General features: G+C 30.1%; 1 protein-coding gene across 1 annotated transcript; it reads right to left on the reverse strand.

The window, feature by feature from the left end:
• Positions 1 to 11,227: 11,227 nt before the first annotated feature.
• On the reverse strand, positions 11,228 to 27,681 carry LOC139890083 (probable aquaporin PIP2-8). Its single transcript, XM_071872985.1, has 4 exons — positions 27,387 to 27,681; positions 12,365 to 12,660; positions 12,059 to 12,199; positions 11,228 to 11,386 (listed from the first exon to the last, which is right to left on the reverse strand). Exons 1-4 carry the CDS (start codon positions 27,679 to 27,681, stop codon positions 11,228 to 11,230), a joined length of 891 nt encoding a protein of 296 aa, XP_071729086.1.
• Positions 27,682 to 27,856: the final 175 nt, after the last annotated feature.

Here is a 27,856-nt window from a genome sequence, read left to right on the forward strand (position 1 = left end):
CTTTCCCCCTCAACTCATATTTTAAAGTATTCATCAATATGCTCCATCCAGTTCTGATTCTCGATATACTTATAACTTTCATATCGGTCATTCTTCTTTTTCATCTACTGCCGGAAGAATCTATTTACTTCTACTATACTCTTGGGTTTATAGTGTTTCTAGTTCTCCCGTGTCTTTATATTGCTATATGCATCGATATATATGGTTTATAATTTTTGATTTGTCGTTGGGCTTTATATCTTCCCTTATATTTCAAAGTCTCTGTTTCTATCTTCTATAATCATTGTTATCCACATTTAATGCTCTCTTTTATTTGCTGCAATTTATACCCCAATTTCTATTTCGAAGTTTTGTCCTTTCGTTTCTTCTTCTTGCGATTAAGCACCACTTGTAATGGTCCAGAATTCACAAATATGAATTTCGGAATGAACATTGTTAATGTTCTAGGAAGGAAATTGTGATGGCACGATCTTGACTTGTCAAATTACTAAAATACCTTGGAAAAGGCCAAATCATCAAGAAATATTTTCTTGATATTTTAGAGGTTAAATAGAATACAAGAGTCGTATAACATGGCACATGATGATGTTATGATCTGTGAATCATCACGTTCCATTTAGAAACTCAGCATGAATTACTGTAATATAATCACGTTGATCAAGTGTCATTATATTATACTAACTCATGCTTCAGTTTCCAACACTACTTCAAAAACATTCATATTTTAAACTCAAAGGTTTACAGAGTATAGGAACTAAACAGTTTCCTTTTTGATGTAATACAGATAGCGCAAAGAGATAAATGATTCCAGATAAGAATAGTTATGGAAATATCTTCAGAAATATGGAGGATATTTATAATGAAAGATACGATGATATCTTAGAATTTCTAATATCAGAGGATGATGAAGAATATTGTCTGTAAGGGTTTAGTGTCAGGAGCAAGGTATTCGTTAATGACTTCAGCAGACACTGAATCATTTGGATTCTTTGAAGGCAGGTTCAGTCTTGGTGATTTGTCCACAGCCTCCTTCATACTTTGCTCAATCCGTTTTCCAGTTCCAAAACTTCTCTATTTCTGAGCTTTGTTAATACACTAATCTTTATCATCAAACTTTTTACTACTAAGGTCGTTTACAGTTTTTGTTGCTTCATCAGCATTTCGAGAACTAGTTCGCGGTTCAGAGTGTTTTTCAGAAACTTCACATTCGAAGTATGTAAGCCTTGGAAATAGACATTATGTATAACTGTTGGCGTCAACATGCTGTGAGATTTCAAAATACTGATTGCTAATTCCCAATGATTCGTATGGCAATTCTCATTACAAGAGGCAGATGAGTAAATGATGAGGTTTCGATAAATATAAAGATTCTTCGAAATGCCCAAGATCAGTGAAGTTGTTGGTAAGTTTATTGCTAATGTGGTGGAATATGAAAGGTTCTCCGGTAATAAAAGGGTAATCACATATATCAAAATTATGATAAGGCTACTCCGAATGAAAAAATCGAAGTTGTCTTGCTGGAGCTGTGATATAATTTGCTACTTTGCAAAGGAATTGCAAGGTTATTTTTTTAATAAATGCCAAAAGATCTGACACAGATATGTGTTGAATTATAACTTTGGTTTCAAGAGCTTTTTAAGTACATAACTGTGGGTAATATGTGGTTGGATCATCATCTCGATTGCTCATTATTTGAAGTGTCTTCAGAGATTTTCGAAGGGTTTGAACACAGATTGTAATCGTTTGTATACATTTGATGTTCTAACACACTTTTGAAGTCAAAGTATAGCTTTGAAAGATGTAGGAATCTAAAAGTGATGGTACCGGTTATATCTCGAATTGAATTCTGAGATTTTAAAATCAGAATATGTAATTGGGTTTGAATGAGTATGGTTGTTTTGATTTCTATGAAAGAATGTATATTATTGTGAAAGTAGGAAGTATAATTTATATTTTTTCTTAATCTGATTCGAAGAATGTAACATATTAATTGTGAATTTATATATATCTCTTGGGTATTACCTACCTGTAAAAAAATTTTCACAATTAATATTTTGTACATAAGAATTTTATTACAGTCTTTATGAAAATATATATGTATATATTCTCCTCAGATGTAACATAGATTTTAATGAGTTAATACTAAATTAAACTCATTCGATTTACGGTTAGAACTAGAATTGAATAATTCCTTGAAGGCTTTAGAGGTTACATAAGTATTTCTTCAATAATATTGAAATTATGAATCAATACTTCATTATTTGTTGAGATGTGATGTTGGTTTTCGTTAAATTCTTGTGAACTTCGCAAAGTACGAATGATGTTATCTGAAAAGTTTCGGTTACATCAAGGATGAAGTGTAAAATCAAATATATACTTGATTTATTAGGAATTGGAATTTGTTGAATTGAGACAGAGATTGTAGTTAACGATGGTTAAGTCGCGGGCGAGGGACGTACATTATTGCATATTTGTAATATGAATTAACCGAGTAGTTAAGATTCACACACAATAGCTTAGCACGGAAAGATTTATTTTTTTATTTCAAAATATATATATATATATATATATATATATATATATATATATATATATATATATATATATATATATATATATATATATAATTTCTTCAGAGGGAATGAGTTAATTCTTCATAACTTGTTGATACAATATACACGTTATTGATTCGTAATGATGTCCACAGTGATTCTTGAACTGGTGGAGTTTGTGATGTTATAGGTGTTGTTGATTCTGATGTTGACTGTACTGACGATGCTGGTGACATTGACGGTACTGTTGATGCTGTTGGTAAAACAAGTTTAACTTGTTAATCACACACCATTTTGTCAGGGTTTCTACTCTTCCTTCTATCATTTTGGTTCGCTTAACTGATTTATGGTTAGGGCTAGATTAGATAATCTCTAAGATTTTACAGATTATATAATCACCGCAGAATGTTTCTCCAATGAAGTTATGAATTAATACTTCATCAGTTATTGTTGTTGGTACTCCTTGGTATCTATGGTGCGTATGACGTTGATGCTCGTGGGACAGATTGTGAAGTTGAGGTTTACAATGCGGTTGTGGTTGGAGGTGGTAATGGTACTATTGGCGTTGATGATGGTGGTACTGGTTATGCTGCTGGTGCTGCTGCTGGTGTTTGTAATCTCTGCACCATATTCTCCAAAGCCACTACCCGAGAGCGAAGTTCGTTGACTTCTTCTATTATTCCAGGATGATTGTCGGTCGGAACGAGCGGATAAATAAAATCTAGAATTTGATGTAGTATATAATCGTGATGAGATACGCTGGAAATGAGAGAGAAAATGGTGTCTCGAACAGGTTCGCCGGTAAGTGCTTCAGGTTCTTCGCCAAGAGGGCAATGTGGTGGATGGAAAGGATCGCCTTCTTCTTGTTTCCAATGATTGAGGAGGCTACGAACCCATCCCCAATTCATCCAGAATAGGTGATGACTGATTGGTTGATCCATTCTGGTCACACTGCTTTCGGAGCTTGAGTGAGATTCCATTTCGGAATCCGAGTGACTTGAACTGATGACAAATTCCATTTCGTACGATTGGATAAAGGATTTTCGATATAAAATGATTTTTCGGCTATCGGGTGGTATTCTATTTACATAGGATATCTATATATAGAGATCAAAAGATTTCAAAGATTACGGAGGAATTTGCGGGATATGTCAGGCAAAGTTTAAAGTAACAGATACGATAAGATATGATTTAGCAGATACGCTAAGATATGAATTTTGTCTATACACTACTCATGCAATTAATGTAGCAAGACGTGTCTAGACTAATAATGATAAGCAGGTAATTTCCTATGGATGATAAGCAGATGATTTCCGACTAGAAATGATAAGCAAAACTTTTGACATGCAGACACGGTCGAAGTCCAGACTCACTAATGCATCCTAACGATTTATCAGTTAGACACACTAATGCAGACCTGGTTTGCTAAGACCACCGCTCTGATACCAACTGAAAGGACCCGTTCATATACATTATAAACGATTCACAATAGTTGATTACATTGCGAGGTATTTGACCTCTATATGATACATTTTACAAACATTGCATTCGTTTTTAAATGACAATCTTTCTTTACATCAAAAATTGACAGGCATGCATACCATTTCATAATATCCACTATCCAACTATAAATTGATTTAATAATAATCTTTGATGAACTCAATGACTCGAATGCAACGTTCTTCGAAATATGCTATGAAAGACTCCAAGTAATATCTTTAAAATGAGCAAATGCACAGCGGAAGATTTCTTTAACACCTGAGAATAAACATGCTTTAAAGTGTCAACCAAAAGGTTGGTGAGTTCATTAGTTTATCATAATCATTTATTTCCATCATTTTAATAGACCACAAGAATTTCATTTCCAGTTCTCATAAATATACGTCCCATGCATAGAGACAAAAAAATAATCATTCTTATGGTGAACACCTGGTAACCGACATTAACTAGATACATATAAGAATATCCCCTATCATTCCAGGATCCTCCTTCGGACATGATATAATTTTGAAGTACTAAAGCATCCGGTACTTTGGATGAGGCTTGTTAGGCCCAATAGATCTATCTTTAGGATTCGCGTCAATTAGGGTGTCTGTTCCCTAATTCTTAGATTACCAGACTTTAATAAAAAGGGGCATATTCGATTTCGATAATTCAACCATAGAATGTAGTTTCAATTACTTGTGTCTATTTCGTCAAACATTTATAAAAGCGCATGTATTCTCAGTCCCAAAAATATAAAGGGTAAAAAGGTAAATGAAACTCACCATACTGTATTTCGTAGTAAAAATACATATAACGTCATTGAACAAGTGCATGGTTGGCCTCGGATTCACGAATCTAAATTAATTATATATATTTATGTGTTGTTCAATATTTGTCTAACAAATTCGGTCAAGTCATAGTGTACCACAATCCTAATGCTCGAGACTAATATGCAAAAGTCAACAAAAGTAAATTTGACTCAAAATAATTTCCAAAAATCTATACATGATTAATATATAGTTTAAATATCGTCGTTTTATATTTTTAAATATTTTTAAAAGATTTATTAGTGTAAATAATATAATTTATTTATTAATAAATAAAATTTTATATTATATTTATATAATAAAATATACTTTTATATATATTAAGTAATAAAATTTATAGGGTTCATTTAATATTATAAAGATAATATGATAGGTATTATTAAAGTAAGTTATTACACGTAGTAAAATATGTTTGTATCAAATATTTATTTGATAAAATAATATCTATAATGATAGTAAGTAAAAGTTGTATTATTTTGTAATAATAATTATTATTATAAAAATATCAATATTTATAATTACTAAGATGACATTATGATAAAACGATAATTCTAATTATGATAACTTTAATATTTACAATAATTTTTAATATTATCTTTAAAATAATAATTCTATTTAAAATAATAATAATAATGATATTTTATAGTAACAATGACATTTTTATTAAAATGATAATTTTTGTTAAAATGATAGTTTTAATACTAACGATAATTTTAATAATAATAGTAATGATAAAAATAATAAGAACGATAATTTTATCTAAATCAATATTTTATGATATTTTAATTTCATCATGATACTCTTACCCATTATTTCCTAATCATTTCGTTTAATAGCTTTTAATCGTCTTTTATATCTTGTTCGTAATAATGATAATAATAGTAATCAAAATAATTAGGTGTTACAAATATTTGTTTTAATTACACTAATATTAATAATGATAATTACTATAACATTATTAACGATAATACTAATAATTATCTTAATGATAATATAGTAATAATAATAATAACAATAACAATAACCATTTTTAAATAATGATATATATATATTAATAATGATAATAATAATAATAATACCAATAATAATAATAATAATAATTGGATAATAATAATAATACTAATTATAACTTTAACGATAATAACGATAGTAATAATAAAAAAAAAATAATTTTTAATGATAAATCCTTTTATTGATAAAGATAATAATAATAATAATAATAATAAGATAAAACTAGAACGACGATAATAAAGACGATAATAATAATCATTTTTAATAATAATACAAAAGTTCGATGGACTATAACTTCACATCCGTTCATCGAAATCATTCGATATCTAAATGAAAAATTCTTAATTTTTCGCTACCTTTCCAACGACATGCATTTCTTATACCTTATCTTAGTCGCATATATAACTAATTCAGGATTCAACATAACCTAACTAAAGGCAATATCAAAAGTACAAACATGCATAATCCTATATACTCGAGCACTAGTCAGGGATACACTATTAGTATGTAAAAGTTAAATTATGAGTACTCACGTATCAATATTGAGATTCAATATTGCAGGAAAGGTACGTAGACGCAAAAGAGATGATAAACACTATATTGACCTCACGAGCATACCCATGAACCATACCCAATCACCTCCATAGCTATAACCCATAATTTCCTTAATCCAATCCCACTCGAAAAACAATTTCGAAATCACTCGGACAGCACTCTGACGTAATATTTTATGTATACTAATAATAACTTGAAATAATACGGAGTAAGTATATATATGTAAATCGATTGAGAGAGTTTAGAGAAAAATATTTTCAAGTTTCTATGAAATAATGAAACCTATTGAATTCTATTTATAATAGATTTTTGAATTATTAAAGTATGAATTATTAAAGTGAATTATTAAAGTATGAATTATTAAAGTGAATTATTAAAGTATGAATTATTAAAGTGAATTATTAAAGTATGAATTATTAAAGTATGAATTATTAAAGTTAAAGTAAAGTAAAAATAAAGTAAAGGTAAAGTTTAAGTATAGTAAAAGTATAAAACTATGTACGTATAATACGCGTATAAATATATATAATATTAATTTAAATCGTTATATATATTTAATAAAATAAAATATAAATATCGTTATCTTTATCATACTGGTTAAGTAATGAGTTGTCAAAAGTGGTTCTAGATATTTATAAAAGTTATATAAGTTTTAATAATAAAGTTCTTTTTAAACTGAAAACGTTTTTGTACGTTTGAAACTAAATCAAATAAATATAATAATTTTGTTTTCCAAAACCAAATATATTTTTAAGAATCATTTTGTTTCAAGGTTAAAATAATGGAAATCGTTATATCATAAAATGTTTTAGAAAAGTAGAATCATATATATTCATAATAGGTTTCAGGTTTTTAAATTACAGTTTGTTGGTGAAGCATGGGATAAAGTTCAAAGGTTAAATAAACGTATGAAATCATCTTAATGAAAAATGTCGAGTTACTTAACTTGTCGATATCCAACATCTAAGTTATTTACACTTCACGTTCTTACTTATAAATCACTTTACCATTTTCCGAATGTTGTCAAAAAGAATAGATTTCTTAAATCACAGTGGACCTCATAACATAGACCCGTAATCATATCATAATGTATATGATAAATCAATCATTTGATATTATCTTCTAATTCCATCGATAAACATATTGAAATAAATACGTTCATGTAAAGTATTATACGTTTAATACTTTATTAATATTCTCAAGTTATAATATATATATACATATATATACATATTTATTTATATATAACGGTTCTTGAATCATCGGAATTTGGTCGAGGTTATAATGAATGTATGAACACAATTTAAAATTCTTGAGATTTAACTTAACAAACTTTGCTTATCGTGTCGGAATAATATAAAGATAAAGTTTAAATATGGTTGGAAATTTCCGGGTTGTCACATGACAAGTGACCTTACAAGATCACGTGGGAATGCAGAAGTTTAATGCATGTGCAGACATGTGTAATACTTTATCAACACCTAGGGAACCCAACATTCTATTTGTTTAATCAAATAGTGGTGCCAAACCAAATTGGAGTGTTCCTGCAAATAGCTACCAAAGAGGAAAGAAGAAAGCTCGCTCTCTGATGCAATTGCCCCCACAAGTACAGACATCCTATGTGCCAATGAACAATGGATCAATTACACGGATAAAAGGATTACTATAAATAGAAGTATTCACTATTGTAACAACTAGTGGTGTGGGTTTATTTTAAATAGAGTTCAAAATGTGTACTAGCTTAAGATAGCCTCTATAGCTATAATCTAGGTATAATCTGTATTCAACCAACTGTTATTCCGCCAAGAACAGTTGTGATTCTTTGTGATTCATATCAATAAAAAATAATCGTTGAAAATTACCTTTGACTCTTATTTAAATTGCATGTTTGAATACTAAACTGTGATAACACTTAAGTTAATTAAAAAGAATTGTATTCACCCCCCTCTACAATACTCTTGTTGTTAATCAAGGGACCAACACGCTTCTTTTTGAGTTTGAGGTGGATTTTTTGAATAGCATATGGATTTTTTGAGCTGCAGGCTGCTTTGCTTTGAAAGGGAGTATATAAAAATAAGCTGCAAGCTACTTTGCTATACTTTGAAAGGAAAATAAGCTGCAGGCTGCAGGCTGCTTTGCTTTTGAGCAGATGGATTTTTTTAGTATGGTGTAGTATAGGGTGGTGATCTATTTATTTATTGTTACTAGTTTGAAAATTTAATAACTAGATGATTTAGATTTATGACTTTTTTGGTTTGTAGATACTATAAAGATAATTTATATGTATATTTGGGTTTTCTTTATTAATAAAATTAATTTTTGTTTTATTGTTGTTGATCTTTTACATTTATCATTTACCAGTTATGCAATTCAACACGTCTACTAGCACAAGCAATTCAATACGTCTAATTGCTTTTTAAATTTCTGTTATAATGCAACACGTCTACTTGCAAAAGTCTGTTATATTTGGTGGCAATTTGAAATATTTAATTTTTAAAATTTTTAATTTTTAAATATTTTAATGATTTTGACGGATTTATAAAATTTCCCATAACACGTCTAATTGCAACTAGATGAACACGTTTAATTGCAACTAACGGAACATATAGGAACATGTCTAATTGCAACTAACGGAACACCTTTAATTGCAACTAACGGAACACGTCTAATTGCAACTAACGGAACATGTCTAATTGTAACTAACGAAACACGTCTAAAAGACAATAACGGAAAAGCCTAATCTAACGATTTGACAACACGTCTACTTGAGAGTTTTTAGAGCGGTTCATTGAACCGTACTATACGTCACCATTCAATTGAAGCCTTCACATGTAGACGGGTTGTTCAACACGTCTAAAAAGGATTTTTCACACGTCTTTTTATGCCGGAATGTAGTAGTGTCATGTGCATTGTGTGTGATGCGTGTTTCCGAGATATGCAGCGAGACAACCCTTTTTGCTCGTAAACATGCACCACATGCGCATCGTGCGTGGTGCTTGGTGCATGGTGCATGGTGCATGATGCTTTGTGTTTGATGCTTGTTGGGTAAAAACTTTAAATGGATGTATCTATTTACTCGTAGCTCCGATTTAGTCACCGTTTTTTTTAATTGTGTATTTTTTTAGATCTATCCGTTGGCAAACGCTGAAGGCGGTTTGTCCCAAAAAAAATATCGAAACTAGGCCTCAAATTAAAGACCTCAATTTGCCATTTTTTATTTTGACTTTTAACGCACTTTTGACCGTTGGTAAGTTGCTATAAAACATTCTAATATATGATTTTTTAGATTAATCACCAATGTACACTAAAAGTATACAAAATCAACTTGTTATTAACGGTCAAAAGTGCGTTTAAAAGTCACAACTAAACAAAAAACGGCATAATTGAAGGTCTTCGAGGTCTCGTTTCAAAACAAATTTGGGACAAATAACGGATAGATCTCGAAAAAAAATACATGATTTCAAAAAATACGGTGATTAAATCGGAGCTACAAGTCAAAAGATACCTCTGTTCAAAGTTCAGACATTTTGGCACCAAACACCACTCACCACGCCCTGTCGGTGGTGCTTGGTGCGAGTTTGCGAGGAAAAATGACTGTCTCGCTGAATATCTAGTACACACGCATCATGCGGGTTTGCGCGCATCATGCGTGATGCGTGAATAGAGGGCATTTATTGCAATTTCGAATTTTTGAGGGCATATTGTTAAACATTTCGAAAAATGAGAACATTTTGACCAATTTCCTCTTATTTAAATACTCTGTATAATGTTGTGGAATCGTCATTTTATATTGGAAATGATACGCGAACTCATAATTAGTTTACCCCAATTGGCAACTAAGAATGAGAAATAACATCCGTTATGATGGATATTTACCGGGTCTATCAATTATCATATATGCATGACTTAACATTCAATCTAATGCGGATATGAATAAGATGACTAGTAGATCAGATAGAGATAACAATTTATAATCCATAGATATATACCTGCTTTCATCGTAAGTAATTAAATATATAAATATAGCTAGAATTTGTATCAATTATATAGTGTTATTCTATTAAATATATTTATTATTTCTTTTCAGTTTCCTAGAAAATAGATATTTCCTCTTATAATTTCCAACTCTTACTTTACTAGAGTTAGTGTTACTAAAGTTAATGTCAAGCGTTTTAATACTCAGGTTTGAATATTTTCGCCTTCTAAAAAGCATTGAGAGTTTTTAATGAATAGTGTTTTACAAGGTCTCATAATAATTTTCGGGAAGAAATCATCCTACATTCATTTAATTTCTGAAAATGTATGTATATGACCTGCAACATTTAATATTGAAATGTTATCCCATTAACCAAAAAGTTGAGAAACGTTCATGCGATCGAAGATTTGAAAATATACTAAGCTTTCGAAAACTTATTAGCTATCAATTGACTTTTGTTGTATAAATTTTTAAGAAATGGTGACTTTTCAATTGTATAAATCACTAAAAACTGCCAATTTTTAATCGCAACAGGAGAACATGTACACCATTTTTCATTATACATTGTTTTATTATACAGAGTAGAAGGATGGATATCCGCTTAATCTAGTGGATATGAATATAGATATATAGATAAATGAATTGAAATAAAATGAATATAGATATAGATATGGATTTAAAAGGTTAATATAATATGCATGTGAATATGGTATCATCGATCCATTGGCATTCTTATTGGCAACGATACATAAGTAGATTAATGATGAACTTCTTGAGTGTCTAATACTTGCGGATGGCATACATTCACCGATTAACAGTCATCATGAGCTCGCTAAAGCTATTTCAACTAATCCATTAACAATGTCGTTGGTACCACTTCTGAATGATTTAAAAGTTTTGAGTGCACCTGCTCTCAAGATGAACTGGTGGTAAAAGGCAGCTAGGCCTGCTCCAAGGAGTGGTCCAACCCAAAATATCCACTGCATACCCATTCAAAAAGAAATCAAGATTATAAAATAACTGGTCAAAAGACATGTTATAAGACTACTCGCAACGCTACCTTCTTTGGGAGTGTCTTTTTTAATACTCGTAATCAGAAGACATTGTTGATATTGGCCTATTTTTTTACGTCATTTAATAGCATACATATGGATTTGTCTTTATTGAGAAGTAAAATGACGGAAGTAAGTGGATCCATTTTGCATATTTAATTCATATGATGTCCTCAATAAAAATGCATTGGGGGTCATGTACTAAAAGACACCGTATTAACATGGTATGAAGTGGATCCAGTTTACACAAAACATTATTTTAAAATTTTAATTCAGCTAAATTAAATTAGTTAAATAATAACTGAGTCTAGTCTTAAGAAGTATATTGTGGTTGGTAGTATTCAATATTTTTAAGTCTTTATAAGAAAATGTTGATGAAACGCTGATGTGGAGTTCAGTCTTTTTAAATAAGCATGTCATGATTAAGAGTGGTTTAAGAAGCAAAGATAACTACTAGCCTACTAGTACTCCCTTTCCCCCAAAAAAGTTGTCACTAGAAATTTTGTCTGGTTTCAAATAAGTTTGATAAATTTCAATTTTAAGTTTTATTTAAGGTATGTTTGAGTGGGACAATTTTTTTAGGAATGGAGTGCAACTTACTTGATCTTCCCATGCTATTTTCTTGTTGTAAATTACAGCGGCTCCCAAACTCCTAGCCGGGTTGATACCAGTTCCAGTGATGTGAATCGTGGCTAGGTGAACAATGAACACAGCGAACCCAATGGGAAGTGGCGCCAATACCTACATGAAGTATAAACCCATTGGTCGAACATCATTAGAATATAACCAACTTTAAAGGATTTATGTATGTCGACATTTGTGTACCGGCTTGTTTGAACTTTCTGTAAGTATAATAGATAAGATATATGTTGTCAATGATTTTTGACAGGACAATAGAGTACGTACCGGAACATGAGAGTCTCGAGCACTCCTCTTAGGATCGGTAGCTGAGAAAACGGTGTAGACAAGAACGAAAGTGCCGACAATTTCTACACTCAAACCAGTGCTGTTAGTATAGCCAGAGGCAAGCTCGTTAACACCGCCACCAAAGTTGGTATAGTTAGTCTTGTAGATGGCCTTGACTAAAGCTACACCACAAATGGCCCGTAAGCATTGAGCCACTGTGTACATGATGGCTCGTGGCAGTGAAACCTTACGTGCCAAAAATAGACCAAACGTTACGGCTGGGTTAATGTGTCCACCTACATATTCACACAACTCGATCAATGTTTCTTTTAGTAATTTATATAGTTAGTTTCAGAAACGTCTTCGAGCAAAGGCAAGATGGGCAACCGTCCAAGACACACACATTTAGAAGGGACTAAAATTGTACACACACACACACACACACACATATATATATATACATATATATATATATATATATATATATATATATATATATATATATATATATATATATATATATATATATATATATATATATATATACACACACAGTGGCGGATCCAGGAAAATTTTTCACCGGGGGCGAATTTTTTTTTGACAAAATATAAAGGTTTCGGGGCAAAATATAGAGTTTTTTGAGCAAAATTTAGAGGTTTTTGAGCAAAATACGAAGGTTTTGGGGCAAAATATGGAGGTTTTAGGGCAAAATATGAAGGGTTTGAGGCAAAAAAAAAAATTCCATCTGGGGCAAAATCGAAAAACCGAAAAAATTTGCACTAAAATTTCGAAATCCACGAGGGGCGGGCGCCCCCGTCTAATACATTGGACCCACCAGTGTATATATATATATATATATATATATATATATATATATATATATATATATATATATATATATATATATATATATATATTCTCAAAGTATTCAATTAAATTAAATAAAAACAGTTACATGATAAATATTTGAGAAAAAAACACTTTGATACGCCTATCTTGAAAAAAAATTTCGTTGATAAATTTTAGTATAATCTTTTTGTCTGAATTACAAAAAATGTATAAAGGCTTATAATTATTTTCGCCTAGGCCTTTTAAATTGTTGAGACTGTCTTGATTAGTTCCCAATACAAACACGAGGGTAATACAGAACCAAAATGAACTTTAAGCTACATTAATAAGCTATGCTAATGTTTGAAATTTGCGTTTAACGAGGGTTTTAAGCTCGCTCTTCGCAGCGGGGTGGTTTTTTACATTGTTGTTTGTTACTTGTAATGATAGGGATGCATACAAAGTTATTTACATAGATGTCTGCAAAGTATATTAAAAGTTTATTAGTTACATGCTTATTACAAAGTTTAAGCTTATGTACATGTGTTATTACAAAGGGTTGAGAGCATGGACTTTTGGCCCTACGGAATAAATTAAAGGAACTTCTCAAATCGGGATTTAACAGGCTAATGCATGTTTGTTAATATATTTCAAACATATATATTTATAGAATACTTTTTAGCCCGTACGATGGCACGGCCATTGAAAAATCAGTTAAAAAGATTATTAGTTATGATAAAATCGCGTTCATTATATAATTAAGCCTATTAACCAATGCGATGCATGACCGGTAAAACGGTTAATCAGATAGTTATGATTTGTTTTGAAATACGACTATAGTGTTGTTTAACTTAAAAGTGTAACCACAAATGTTAATAAAGTGAATAAGTAGCCAAAAAAACAAGTTAAAAGTTTGAACAAAATGTGTTTTATGTTGGCTAACTTGATCCGATATGTTTTGGTACAGACCTTAATGAGCTATTTCCCTAGTTGCGTGCCTACCTATTTTGGCATTCATAAAGTCATCACACAAATGTTACGTGTATCTTATTTATATATAGTAGATAGATAAGTTAGGAAACAAAGTATTTTATAAAATAAGAATCGTAAAAGATGAAGGAGACCAAAATACATGGAGTTGTGGACGTATATGGATATCCATTTAATTTAAATCTATATCCATTTAAAAAAAAAAATGGATATGTATATTTGATTAACTTAAATATTACGGAGTAACACCTTATTCTTATTTTATGATGTTACATAGAGTTTTTAGTAAATATTTTAATCATATTTATATATGTAATACAAATTCCTAAAGGTTTCAAAGTTTGGATTACATCTATTTAAATATATATGGATTTTTATGATAGAATATTTATTTAATTTAATATATTCTTTTAATTTATTTAATTAAATTTTTTTTTTTGATTATTTGTTTAATTTTTAAATATATGTTTGTCAAGATTAATTCTTATTTTGTCACACAGGATTTTAAAAATTAGTTTAAGAAAAACATCTCACGTAAGCAATTCAAAACCTTGTTTTTAAACAATTTTTTTTGTTACACTAAAAATAATATAATCTAGTTAGAGAGAATATATGATCCTATGTGTCTTAATTGGCCAATTCTTTAATATTTATAAAGTAAGTATTGAAAAATAATCTCTATGTCATCTCTATCTCTATATCTATTCAGTATCTCTATTCTCTATCTCTATATCTTTATCTCTGTATTCTCTATTCTCTATTCTCTATTCTTTATATATATTCTCTATTTATATTCTCTATCTCTATCTCTATCTCTGTCTCTATATATATTATAACAAAAGCAATATTAACAAATCATTGGGATTAAACGATTACATGAACAGAACTTGTGTGTTAATCTTAGTCCAACTTTATACGCAGTTACCTAACTAAAACAATATATCTAAGACCTTTCAAATATAATAATATAAGTAATTAATAAATAATAATGTAAATATATCTAAAACCTCTCAAATATAAGTAATTAAAATTGGTTTTCCTAATAAATTAACACGTCATCAGATTTAGAAATAGAGGCAAATTAAGATGTCACTTAAGAAAACCAAAAGCTTGTTTTATAATATAATATAATATAATATATATATATATATATATATATATATATATATATATATATATATATATATATATATATATATATATAAATAACAAGTTTTTTTTATTCGAATTTCAGATTATTAATTTAAATATATGAATTGTTTGGATGACATCTTGTGCTAAATTTCTAAAATAAATTAATTGACAAAAGGTAATAATATAATGGTTTGGATTATTTTAGTTAAATATTTAAAATATAAAAGAAGTTTCTAATATATTGTATCTAACTAGAGTTGTAACCAATAATTTCTTTACTCAAAACCAACAAAACAATCACCTTTAATTTTCAAAAATTTTTATTCAAGTTGTATTTTATTTTCATACTAGCTTATAACTCGCGCTTTCGCGAATCTTATACACGAGCTAAAATTACATTGAATATATTTTTAAAAGATATGTATATGAATAAACGTACATATGAAGTTCAGATGAATAATGTTATGCAGTCATGTAACTGTTTATGATATAAAAATGATATGAAATATTATTGATTAAAATAAATTAAATTTTAACTAAAAGATAAAACGCGCATGGTATAAGACGAAATTAATAAATACTACTACATAATGTTATAAGTCTATTAAAGTATTCTATTATGAGATGATCGTGATTTATATTAGTGTGTAACTTATAAGAATCAATTAAAAGTTGTTATTCAATATTAATTGTATATAGGATGCACATGAATCGCTTATATCAACGACCCGTCTATGATAATTTTTCTATATTTGTAAGGGCCGTGTATCCATTAACGGTTAGTTTTCTTTCACTCATGTCCATGACGCGCTGATACCAATGACACACGAACTAAAAAAAATACAATGTGTAATTATAAAAATAACATTATAATAACTAAGTATCATACATAATAATAATCTATAGTTAAATATAATATGGGTAGGCCACTTGGGCTCATTCTTTTTTTAAGTTTCGGAATTTGTGGTTGACTTAATCGTAGACATAATAGGCCAAGCCCACGAGTGGAACAAATTTTGTTTCGATATTACACATTTATTCTAAGAAAAAATTGCGCGGATAGTCCCTGTAGTTTGTACCATATTGCATGGTTAACCAAAGTATCGGTTTTGAGTGTGGATAGTCATTGTGGTTTGAAAGAGGAGCAAGGATAGTCCAACTCACTAACTCCATTGATTTTTTCTGTTAAAGTTAGTCATGTGACAAACACGTGAGGGTATTTTCGTCATTTGACATTTCTTCTCCTTTTTATCTTCTTCATCTTCATCCCTATCTTCTTAATCACCTTCTCCTCCATCTTACCTTTTTCTTCACTCATCCCAAAGTCATAAATCCTAAAATTAAATATTCCAATCTAAAATCGATTGCAAACTGTTCCTTAAGCATCGCTTTGAGTTTTTTTTATGGTGAATTCAACACTAAAACATATTCAAATTTGAAAATGATTCGATGAACAGTAGTAGCGCATTCATGAGGAACATATTGAAAATTAAAAGCGATTTCTATTTGTTTTTAGGCCATGATCTTTACATGAAAAACATCACAAATCCTTCATTGAATACTCGTATATCATCTCTTTAACCTAAAACTTCACAGCTCACTCGAATTCAAATTATGTTCATATAGTTGTCTTTTGAATCCAAAGTTTGACTATGAAATTCGAGTTCAATTCAGCGAATTAGGATTTAAAACTTTGCACAAAGTTTCACAAGATGATTGTGCACAACTCTACATTTTTACTTTTCGCTATATGATTCTCGAATGATCTGGAGACTAAAACGTTGAATGACGAACACATACGAAGAACTCGATCTAATTTACCTCAAATCTATTAAAGTTAGTTCAATCTGATGATTGTCGAAGGTTGAGTGAAGCGTAAGAATTGAATTGTAGATCATAGTTTGAAAATTCGAATTGTTGAGCTTGAATACGAACTCTGGGTAAGTGACGAACAGTAGCAGAATGTTGGATCATGAATATGTATTTGTAATTTTGAATCTGAGATGTAATTGAAATAATTATGTAATCGGATTTGTTGTTGTGATTTTGTGATTTGTGTTTTGAATTTTAGAAATCATGAAGGTGATGAAGAATGTAATCGTAACAGTGAATGCATGAAATTGATATTGTTTTTCTGATTTGTTTATGAAAATGATAAAGTGAATAATCGGAAGGTGTAATTTGTGTTTTGTGTGAATTCATATTTATTAATTTTTGGAGTTTAAGTATTTTCAATTTGGAGATGAAAGTGAAGGTGGGGATGAAGTTAGGATGAAGGTGGGATGTAAGTGATTGTAAAATGATAGATTTACCCTCACGTGCTTGTCACATGACTAAGTATAACGAAAGAAATTAACGGAGTTAGTTAGTTGGACTGTCTTTGCTCCTCTTGCAAACCACAATGACTATCCACACTCAAAATCAACACTTTGGTTAATCATGCAATATGGACTATCTGCGCAATTTTCTCTTTTCCAAACCTAACTTATCAAGTCTTTCGTATTAGAAGTTTGATTGGAACTACAATCTGCTACTGTCATAAATATTATGTGCCCCATAAGGAGTTGGGCCCCGTGCAACAGCATTGCTTGCACACCCAATTAGGTAACTATTATTTTTAGAAACGCATCTAAGTGTTTTCCCTCCACAAAAGCAGATTATGCTTTCATTCTAAAACATAAAAAACACACACAAACACTCATATATGGATTTGAATTTGTCTTGTCTAAAATAAAATTGTTGCTCTTGTTTAATCTCGATTGAGATTTCATGAACCCAAGACTTATACGGTCTTAATTGAGAAATTGTTCATGATTCGGGAACCAATCATATCACTAGTTTTATATCCATGTCACTAACATTAAATAACATAAATTCTAAGCAATTTATGGTTATTTAAAAGTAAACAACCACTAAATACAACAACAACGTAGTTAACGGGTGACCAGATGGTGGTTGGCCACCCTCAATAAGCCCATGTGTAGGGTAAAGCTAGTAAACACTACCAGTATATGAACATATTGATTGAGCCTCCTACAATTCATACAAGTTTATTTAAATACTTCTTCCGTTTTAATTCTAGTGTTCAGACAAAAAATACGCGGTTGAAGAAATGTTATTATCAAACTAAATTTTTACTTACTTTACATTTTAACATTACTTTTTGCCCATCTTTTTGTTTGACATGCACTTTATATGAGTATAAAAGAACTTTATAAACTTATTTTTATCCATTTTAGATGGGTATATAAAAATAAGACATTTATAAAAAGTAAATGATTGACAAAAGATTCAGGACGAAGAGCAGGCCCGGCCCAAAGGGAATACAACATGTACAATTGTACAGGGTTCAACAATTTTAGGGGCTCAATATATATTTATATATGTCCAAAACAATTAAATGGCCCAATATTTTATCACTTTTTTGCTCATATTTGTGGAACATTTTGACCTAGTACCCCAAAAAATAAAAATAAAAAATTGATAGTTTACCCGCGCAAGGCGCAAGGAAATAAGGCCTTGCGCCATTGCGCCCTTGCGTCCTTCCGCCATTCCTTCTTGTGTCTTGCATTCTTGCGTCCTTGCGTCTTGTGTCCTATCTAGGTTGGATTTTCAGGATATATGTACATTTGTGCACTTCGAAATATTTGAATTTGTTGGATTTATATTTGATGCTCATGAATAAATGATGTGCGCAGTAAGCGTGAAAGGCTTTTGGAACACATTTTCAATACCATTTGTTATTGAAGGAGCACGATAAAAAATAAATGTAATCTTTGGCATACGATAACTCATACCAGCACTCATTAAATGATCTCGTTTGTCTCACCTGGGCCAATTCCATAAGCCAATGACAATATTCCATTATTGGCATCCATTGCAACAGCAACTAAATTGGTACCCAAGTAACCAGACTTCAAATGCGCACCATCGACGATGATTATCGGGCGAACATATTGCACAAATGTACGAATGTCCAGAAAATCCAATCAAGACAAGACGTAAAACGCAAGAAGGAATGGCGCAATGACGCAAGGGCTTATTTCTTTGCGCCTTGCGCGGGCAAACTGTTAATTTTTTTTTTTTTTTTGGATACCGGGTCAAAATGTTCCAAAACAAAATGGGCAAAAAAAAAAAGTGATAAACCCTTTTATATATATGCCCAAAACATATTAAGTTGAAGATAAATCAAATCCAAACAAAACAGGCCCATATATTATTCTTTTTAGATTAGAAACCGGACCATCTAAATATATAGGCAATATTTGTTTACAAACCCACCTATGTGAGATACAAAAAAATTAGATTAGCTTATGCGTATACAAATTTGACATTTATTTCTTGTTATATCATCAACTCTCATCTTCACTTGTTGTTGATGATCTTTCATTGCTACGGCCAAATCTCGTTGATATATAATTGTCATTGTTATTATCCTAAACAAACAATAAAACAAATCTTATTATTCCATTTCTTTAATACCATTCGGTGTAACATCACCTAGACATCCGTGTAACATGCTATGGTAGTTTATTTCAAGTACCTTATATTATTCGTTAGTGACTTAGAGCATTTTTTTTGCTTCGTTCACGGGACACAAATTTTCGAGATCGGCCCTGACAGAGAGAGTATAAAATTGGCCCACAGTTTCAATGGATGTATATTACTACTCCGCATTTAGTATTCCATTTCAAGATTAAGTCCATATACTATGAAACTGGCCGATGTAAAATTTAACGAAGAGATGATTTGGTGGCCGACTATGTATCCAACCATCAAAACTAACAAATAATTCGTTTCAAACGTAAGCTTTTTTTTTTTTTTTTTTTTTTTTTTTACAAATATCCTTTCCATTATACATGTGTTGTATTTGCATTAATTTATATACGGAGTAGCAAAACTTTAATTTATATACGGAGTAGCAAAACTTTGATGGTGGTACAAATGGACTTGTAAAGAGTGGGCTTCATGAATATGTGGCCCACGACATTGGTGGCCCCTAATCTTGATCCAGGATAAATCAATCACTAGAGTTGGAAGAGAATAAGGTTTTATATTGCAAACTTATCTTTTATTGTTTTCTAGTTTATCTTTTATTGTTTTCAAGTTTATCTCAAATTTGAATTCCTAGTTTTCAGCCAGTTGTTAGGCTATTTATATTCCTTGTTTTGCAGACATCTAATTCAGTTTTGTTTTGAGAAAATCGTGATTAATAAATAAACAGAGAGGGTTTTGTGCACTTGTGTTATATAGTGTAATTTATGCACTTGAGTTATATAATGTAACTTCACAGCCATCGATCCTTACATCAAGCGGTATTCAGAGCTTTGGAATGGCTGGACAACAATCTCTTGGTGGTCATGAAGGAGGTGGTCGTTACCGCACTGTTCGAATCAGTGACCCTGCTCCATATGCCGATATCCAATGCCTTTAAAGGCGGATCGCGGAACTTGAAATTAATCGGGATCGGACTCACTCAGAACGATCTTCTGATCGATTTGATTTTGAAAATCCATTCGGACGACCAGACCGTGGATTTCACAGAGATTATGACCTCGATCCCATGCGTCGTATGGGGATGAAGGTCGACATACGTGAATTCACCGACGCGGTTCATTCCGATGAGTTCCTAGACTTGGTAAGTACAGTCAAGATGAAGAAGTTGATGCGGGAAAAGTTTCTACCCGAAAACCATCGACAAGATGCATTTGTCGAGTATCATAATTTACAGCAGCACACTATGATTGTTGAAGAAATCGCTTATGAGTTTGATAAATTACGCATGCGTTGTGGTATACAAGAAGAAGAACATGTTATAACTCGCTTCTTGGGAGTGCTCAAACCCGAGATCGCAGACGTGGTATGTTTACAGCATTTCTGGACATACATAGATGTATACCAGCTTGCATTAAAGGTAGAAAAACAATTAAATAGAGGGAAGGAAAAACAGCCCTTTGTACGCAGTCCGGTGACCCGAAAAACTTTTTCTATACTCGATGATAAAGAGAAAGGTGAAACCCAACCTCAAACTACACAACAACAGAGGGCTCACAAGTGTTCTAAGTGCCTGGGTTTCGGACATTATGCTCGCGAATGCCCAAACAAGCGTGTAATTACAGCATGGGATGAAGGAGAAGAACCCCGTTATGATGCTGACGACATGCAAGATCAAGATGCGACAATGGATATCCCTGTTTAGGAAGAAATCGCATATCCTGATAAAGGGGAATCCCTCTTCATCCATCGATCACTTTCTGTGGATAATCCGAATCTACGTGGTTGATACAAACAAATGGTCCTCGTGATGATATGGAACACAATGAAAATATTAAAGCCATACATAAGCAGGTTCATGATCGCACTAATAAGCAGACGATTGTTTATAAGCACCGGGTCGACACGTGTAAGAAGAGGGTCGTATTCAAAGAGGGCGATTTTGTTTGGATTCATTTGAGGAAAGAAATATTTCCTGGGGGTTGGTGTGGCAAGCTTAATCCACGTGTGGATGGCCCGTTTCGAGTTATACAAAGGATTAATGATCATGCCTACAAAATTTAAACTCCCTGGACATTATAACATTTCGACAACTTTCAATGTTGCAGATCTCTCACCTGATCTAGGAGATGTCGATGACAATTCGGACTCGAGGGCGAGTCTTTCCGAAGGGGGAGAGGATGATGTAGGTATGGATGGTGGTACAAACGGACTTGTAAAGAGTGGGCTTCATGAATATGTGGCCCATGACATTGGTGGCCCAGCAGCTAATCGTGATCCAGGATAAAGGAATCAGTAGAGTTGTAAGAGAATAAGGAATTATATTCCAAACTTATCTTTTATTGTTTTCTAGTTTATCTTTTATTGTTTTCAAGTTTATCTCAAATTTGAATTCCTAGTTTTTAGTCAGTTGTTAGGCTATTTATATTCCTTGTTTTGCAGACTTCTAATTCAGTTTTGTTTTGAGAAAATCGTGATTAATAAATAATTCGAGAGGGTTTTTGTGCACTTGTGTTATATAGTGTAATTTATGCACCTGAGTTATATAGTGTAACTAGTTTTATTAGTCAGTGCGTTGCACAACATTTGTATACACTAAGAAATCGATAACGTTAATGATATAATTTAGGTATTAAGTGAATTTAAACGCTAAAGTCATTTAGTTTAATGACCCGACAGATTCCGACTAAGAAACTTCTCGTTGTTTTTACAGACACATTGATGTACTTAACTTGGTCGGAATAAATGAACTACATATATTCTCTCATCATCATCTTCCAATTTTCATTACAATTACTATTTTTTCCTTGTCATAAAAGCATTCATAGAACTTTTTATTGAGACGTGTATTTTGCATACATATATAACGTAATTAATCTCATAAAGCGAACTTATATTTGAATTTGAATAATAATATAATATAATATAATTAATAATTAATGAGAGCAAAAAAAATTTCCGAAAAACATGAAATAAATAAATAAGTAGATTTAATTTAATTAGTCATTAATTAGATTAATGACACCATCTTAATGGCTTAGATTTTTTTTCTTTTTCTTTTTGATTTTTTCTTAACAAAGGAATTAGCCTATTAATGAGATCATCATTATAGGATTTTAATAGAAATATATAGATAGATAAAATAAATTAAGTATAAGTTAATCTGCTATAACTATATCTATATTCTATATATATTCTATACTTTTATTAAGAAAGGAAAATAAATGGGAAATTGAGATTGAACATATAAAATGCACTCTTGCATGGTGCAAAAAAAAATATATGTTTTCATAAAATATTGAATCAATAAAGACAAAATATATGGGTACGGCTCAAAGAGTATATTATTAAATAATACTTGGATAAAAAAGAAGAAAACAATATATTTAATTTAATTAGTCATTACTTAGATTAATGGCATCATCTTAAGAGCTTAGACTTTTTCTTTTTCTTTTTAATTTTTTCTTAACAAAGGAATTAGACTAATATACATCATCATTATAGGATTTTAATAGAAACTATAGATATATATTTGAAAATAATTGATAGACTGATATGTGTCAGGAATAAATGAAGAGTTGACATGTGGCATGAATTAATCATGAGTTGACACATAATAAATTTATATATCGGGTTTTGAGCTCGAGCATTGAATAGATGCTATTGTGCGGAAATAGTATACTTGTTATAGTACCAAATAATTAAGGTACTTAAAAACCGTTGACTGAATTTCAAAAACATCGCGATTCATCCAATTTTGACAAAAAAATAAAATAAATTATATACTCCATCCGTCCAAAATCTATTGTATCTAAACCACACAATTTAAGAAAAAGTACATTTCACATGTTCTTTTTTGTTAACTTTTCAGTTTTACTCCTTACTTTTTATCTAGTTTTCCTACATTAATAAATTAGGGGCACAAATGATTTTTATTACATTATTCTTATTCAATTATGGAAGTGGATAATTAATCTGGGACGTTCCAAAATGGAATAATGAACTACAAATTTAAAACGAAGATAATATATATGAACCCGAGCATTGCACGAAAATCCGAAAAATTATGTGAAGAAACCTTTTGATTATTGATAACATTAGAATCAATAACACTAATGTTATTATTAAAATAAACAAATTATTAAAATTATATGAGCGTGTATAATGTTAAAAAAAGTTTAATTATAAATTAATAATAATAGTTTTATGAATTAAATAATAATTATTTAATAACTATTATTAAAAATTATCAAATAATCTTAAATTGATGATTTTTAAAATTACTTAAATTAAAACTATATAAGATTTTTAAACGTAATAATGTATAAGATATATACCAGCTATACATCTACATGAATAAGATTTACTATAATTATAGATTTTATTATTAATATTATTATATTTAATTTACATTTCCTTAATTACAAATATTTAATGGAGTGACATGTGGCAAAATTAACCAGAAGGCGACACGTATAATTATTATCACACGCTTTATATAACTAGTGAAATGACCCGTGGAATTACGGGTTTGTTTAAACGAAATAATTTAATGACATGTTTTAGGTATTAACTGAATGTAAATGCTAAAGTCATTTATTTAATGACCCGCTCGACTAAGAAACTTGTCGTTATTTCTACAAATATATAAAGACATGTATTTTCGCATACATATGTAACAAAATTAATATCGTAAAGAGAATCCATATTTGAATATTAATAATATAATAATAATTATAATTATTATAATAAAAATAAATAGTACTCCGTAATAATAAAGTTTGCTCAAAGTTGAGTATTTATAATTTTAATAATAATTATTAGTAATAATAAATGCTTTTTGAATTTTTTTTTTTTTGAAAGCTAAAATATAAGTATTATATAAAGGTTGTACAATATGCTTTAAAATTTGTAAATATATTGGTGTTATAGTATTTCATTTTATAAAAGATTTCATATTATTTTTTAATTAAATTTAATATAAAATAATGACATCATCAAAAATGTCTTACAAATTTTCTTTTTTATTTTGAATTATATTTATGTTTAGAAATTGTTTATTTATGACATCATCATTTTAGAGATTTAATATTAACTATAGATGTATAGATAGATAGATAGATAGAATAGATAGATAGAAGATTTCACAGCCATCCATCCTTATATATATATATATATATATATATATATATATATATATATATATATATATATATATATATATATATATATATATATATAATACTAGTGAAATGACCCGTGGAAATACGGGTTTGTTTAAACGAAACAGTTTAATGATATGTTTTAGGTATTAAGTGAACGTAAATGCTAAAGTCATTTAGTTTAATGACCCGTGAAATCACAGAGTCCGACTAAGAATTCGTCGGCTGAACATTTCATCAAACACCTAAAATGCATATTAAGCGATCCACACCTAAAATGTAAATTAAAATATAAATTCAGAATTGGTTTCCTTATACCTAACATTTACCTTCTCGTTCGATTCAAAATAATTAATTAAAATAATTCGAAATTATTTAATTTTAATAACTAAAATAATTATTAAGAAGATTTAATAATAATAATTAATTAATAAAATTTAATTTAATTCAATATTATTTAGATTAATGATATCACCCACCATTCTTAATTTTTTTCTTTTATTTTTTGATTTTTTAACAAAGAAATTAACATAATAGTGACATCATTATTATAGGATTTTAATAGAAACTATAGATAGATTTAATTAATGTTATTGTTATTGTTATCATCAAAATGCTTATCGAAATTTTTAAACAGTTTGATTTGACAATTTTTGCCTTTAATAAATAAGGGAATTGATAAACATACTCCCACGACCCACCTACTATTACCCCCTCTGCACACAGATCACATCCATGCACCCAGGCCATCTCAAATCACTTCCTTTAAAAAAAATTCATTATTGTTTAGAAATATATATAATTTCAATGTTTTATATTATATATATATATATATATATATATATATATATATATATATATATATATATATATATATATATATATAATTTTTACTTAAAATAATTTAACTCAATTTAAAATCCAAAATAATAATTATTATAATAAAAGTAATTTAAGTATTATTTGTGACTATAAAATGTAAAAATGTTCTCGACTAAAGTACATAAATTTACTGGTAGTACGTTTAAAAGTTAACATATTGAAGACGAATATACATGTTTGATATTTAACAATTTTTTTTAAACAATGTGTTTTTTAGTATTGAACTACTTAACTGAAATCGAGAAAGTAGATATTTTTATTAGAAAATTAGTGTGATGAAATTATTCGTTTTTATAATTTCTAATTGTTTGTTTTAAATGAGTATTATGTTAGCACGGAGCACAGTATTTGTTAGTAAAACTTTCATACAACTAAAAAGAAAAAAAGAAAAAAAAAACCAACTGTTTGCTTATGATTGTGGGAGCCATTCACATACAAATAAAAAAGAACAATTACAACGTATTAAGTTATTAAATGAGAAAATAAAAAGTCAAATTAACGTGATGGATTCACAGGGCTACTGAGAGTATAAGGAGATTGTGCCATAAACAAACTATTTTGATGGTTAGAATATTCCTAATAAAATATGTTGCGTATTATTTTTTATGCTATTTATGGAGTATCTAATAAGAAGTCGACTATTTTGCTTTTTTTAACGGGTTAATTCATGAAAAAATTGTTCTAAGTGTGCAAATTTAGTTAATGTTTGCAATTTTTTGATAAACTTATGTATTAGTTTGACTCGCACGTGTATTTCATTTTAGAATGATTATATGATTGTTCACTTGTTTTCTTAACAATAATACTTTGTTATGATGTGTAAATCGAATTTTATTGTAATTATTTAACTATTGAATAACCACTCCTTATTAACAAAATTTAGCTCCGTCGGTGACTAAATGGTCACTTCGTGACTTCTTTAATTTTTGTTCTTAAAATCGTCACGCCACTTTTTAAGCCACTTATATATATTCTCCATCTTTCAATGCTTTCTTCGTTCGTAAGATGCAACAAGGACAATCCGTAAAAACGGATTGAAGTGAAGATGACATAAACGACTAACCATTTGTACCGGTCTTATAAACAATCAGTCTTTCAAAAGCTACACAAATAATGCGCACACCAATAACAAATGTGTACGGTTGGAGTATAAACGGTTATAAAAAGAAGAAAGTCACATCGGAAGTAGGAAAGAAATAAGGTCAATATAGCCTATGAGAACCTCCATCTATCACCAATTGGTTGCATCCTGAGTGTGGATGGCTTTGCATCGACGCAGGTTAGCAGAAAGCAATAGCAAGCATGTATCACGTAGCATGTAGCTAAACCAATTAAGGGGGTGATTGTTGGAGTATAATCGGTTATAAAAAAGATGAAAGTCATCCCACATCGCAAGTAGGAAAGAAATAATGTGAGTATATAAGCCTCTGAGAACCGAACGTATATAAGCGATAGCTTATATGTTATACATGTTGTAGAGCTACAAACGATCCTATATATACACAATGTAATATGTAGAATTGTGAACTCACCTGAGATACCAGCAGTGCAATAAACAAGAATAAAGATCATGCCACCACAAGCCCAAGCAATACCCAACAGACCAACACCACCACAAGGATCATAATCCTCATACATTTGGCTCTTGTAACCAGTAATTGTCGAAACAATTATGTACAAAAATAAAAGTGTAGCAACAAACTCGGCAATCACAGCTCGATAAAATGACCACTTGGTCAACTCTTTTAAATCGATGAAAGCTACCGGTGGTGGGTCGTGGTATTCCTTTGCCATGAACGACCCTTGCTCTGCCACATTCTTCGTCATATTTTATTTAAATTAAGCGGTGAATCTTATTAACAGGGCCCTTGCTAGCAAGATGCTAGACGGGTGTATTTTTGTTTTAGTTTACTACGGAGTATTTGATAGAGCAAATACGTGAAGTGGTAGAAAGTGGTAGAAATGTGAATGTGATGGCTGCAAGTATATATGTAGAAAAGTG

The sequence above is a fragment of the Rutidosis leptorrhynchoides genome, chromosome 2 (genome assembly GCF_046630445.1).
Source record: "Rutidosis leptorrhynchoides isolate AG116_Rl617_1_P2 chromosome 2, CSIRO_AGI_Rlap_v1, whole genome shotgun sequence".
Lineage (NCBI taxonomy): Eukaryota > Viridiplantae > Streptophyta > Magnoliopsida > Asterales > Asteraceae > Rutidosis > Rutidosis leptorrhynchoides.

Bases quoted from the DNA above. Each gene is read 5' to 3' on its own strand.
- LOC139890083 (XM_071872985.1), bottom strand. From the start codon at position 27,681: ATGACGAAGAATGTGGCAGAGCAAGGGTCGTTCATGGCAAAGGAATAC. The intron at 12,200-12,364 runs GTACGTACTCTA...TACTTCATGTAG, and splicing joins CTCGAGACTCTCATGTTCCG to GTATTGGCGCCACTTCCCAT. The intron at 11,387-12,058 runs GTAAGTTGCACT...ATGGGTATGCAG, and splicing joins AAATAGCATGGGAAGATCAA to TGGATATTTTGGGTTGGACC.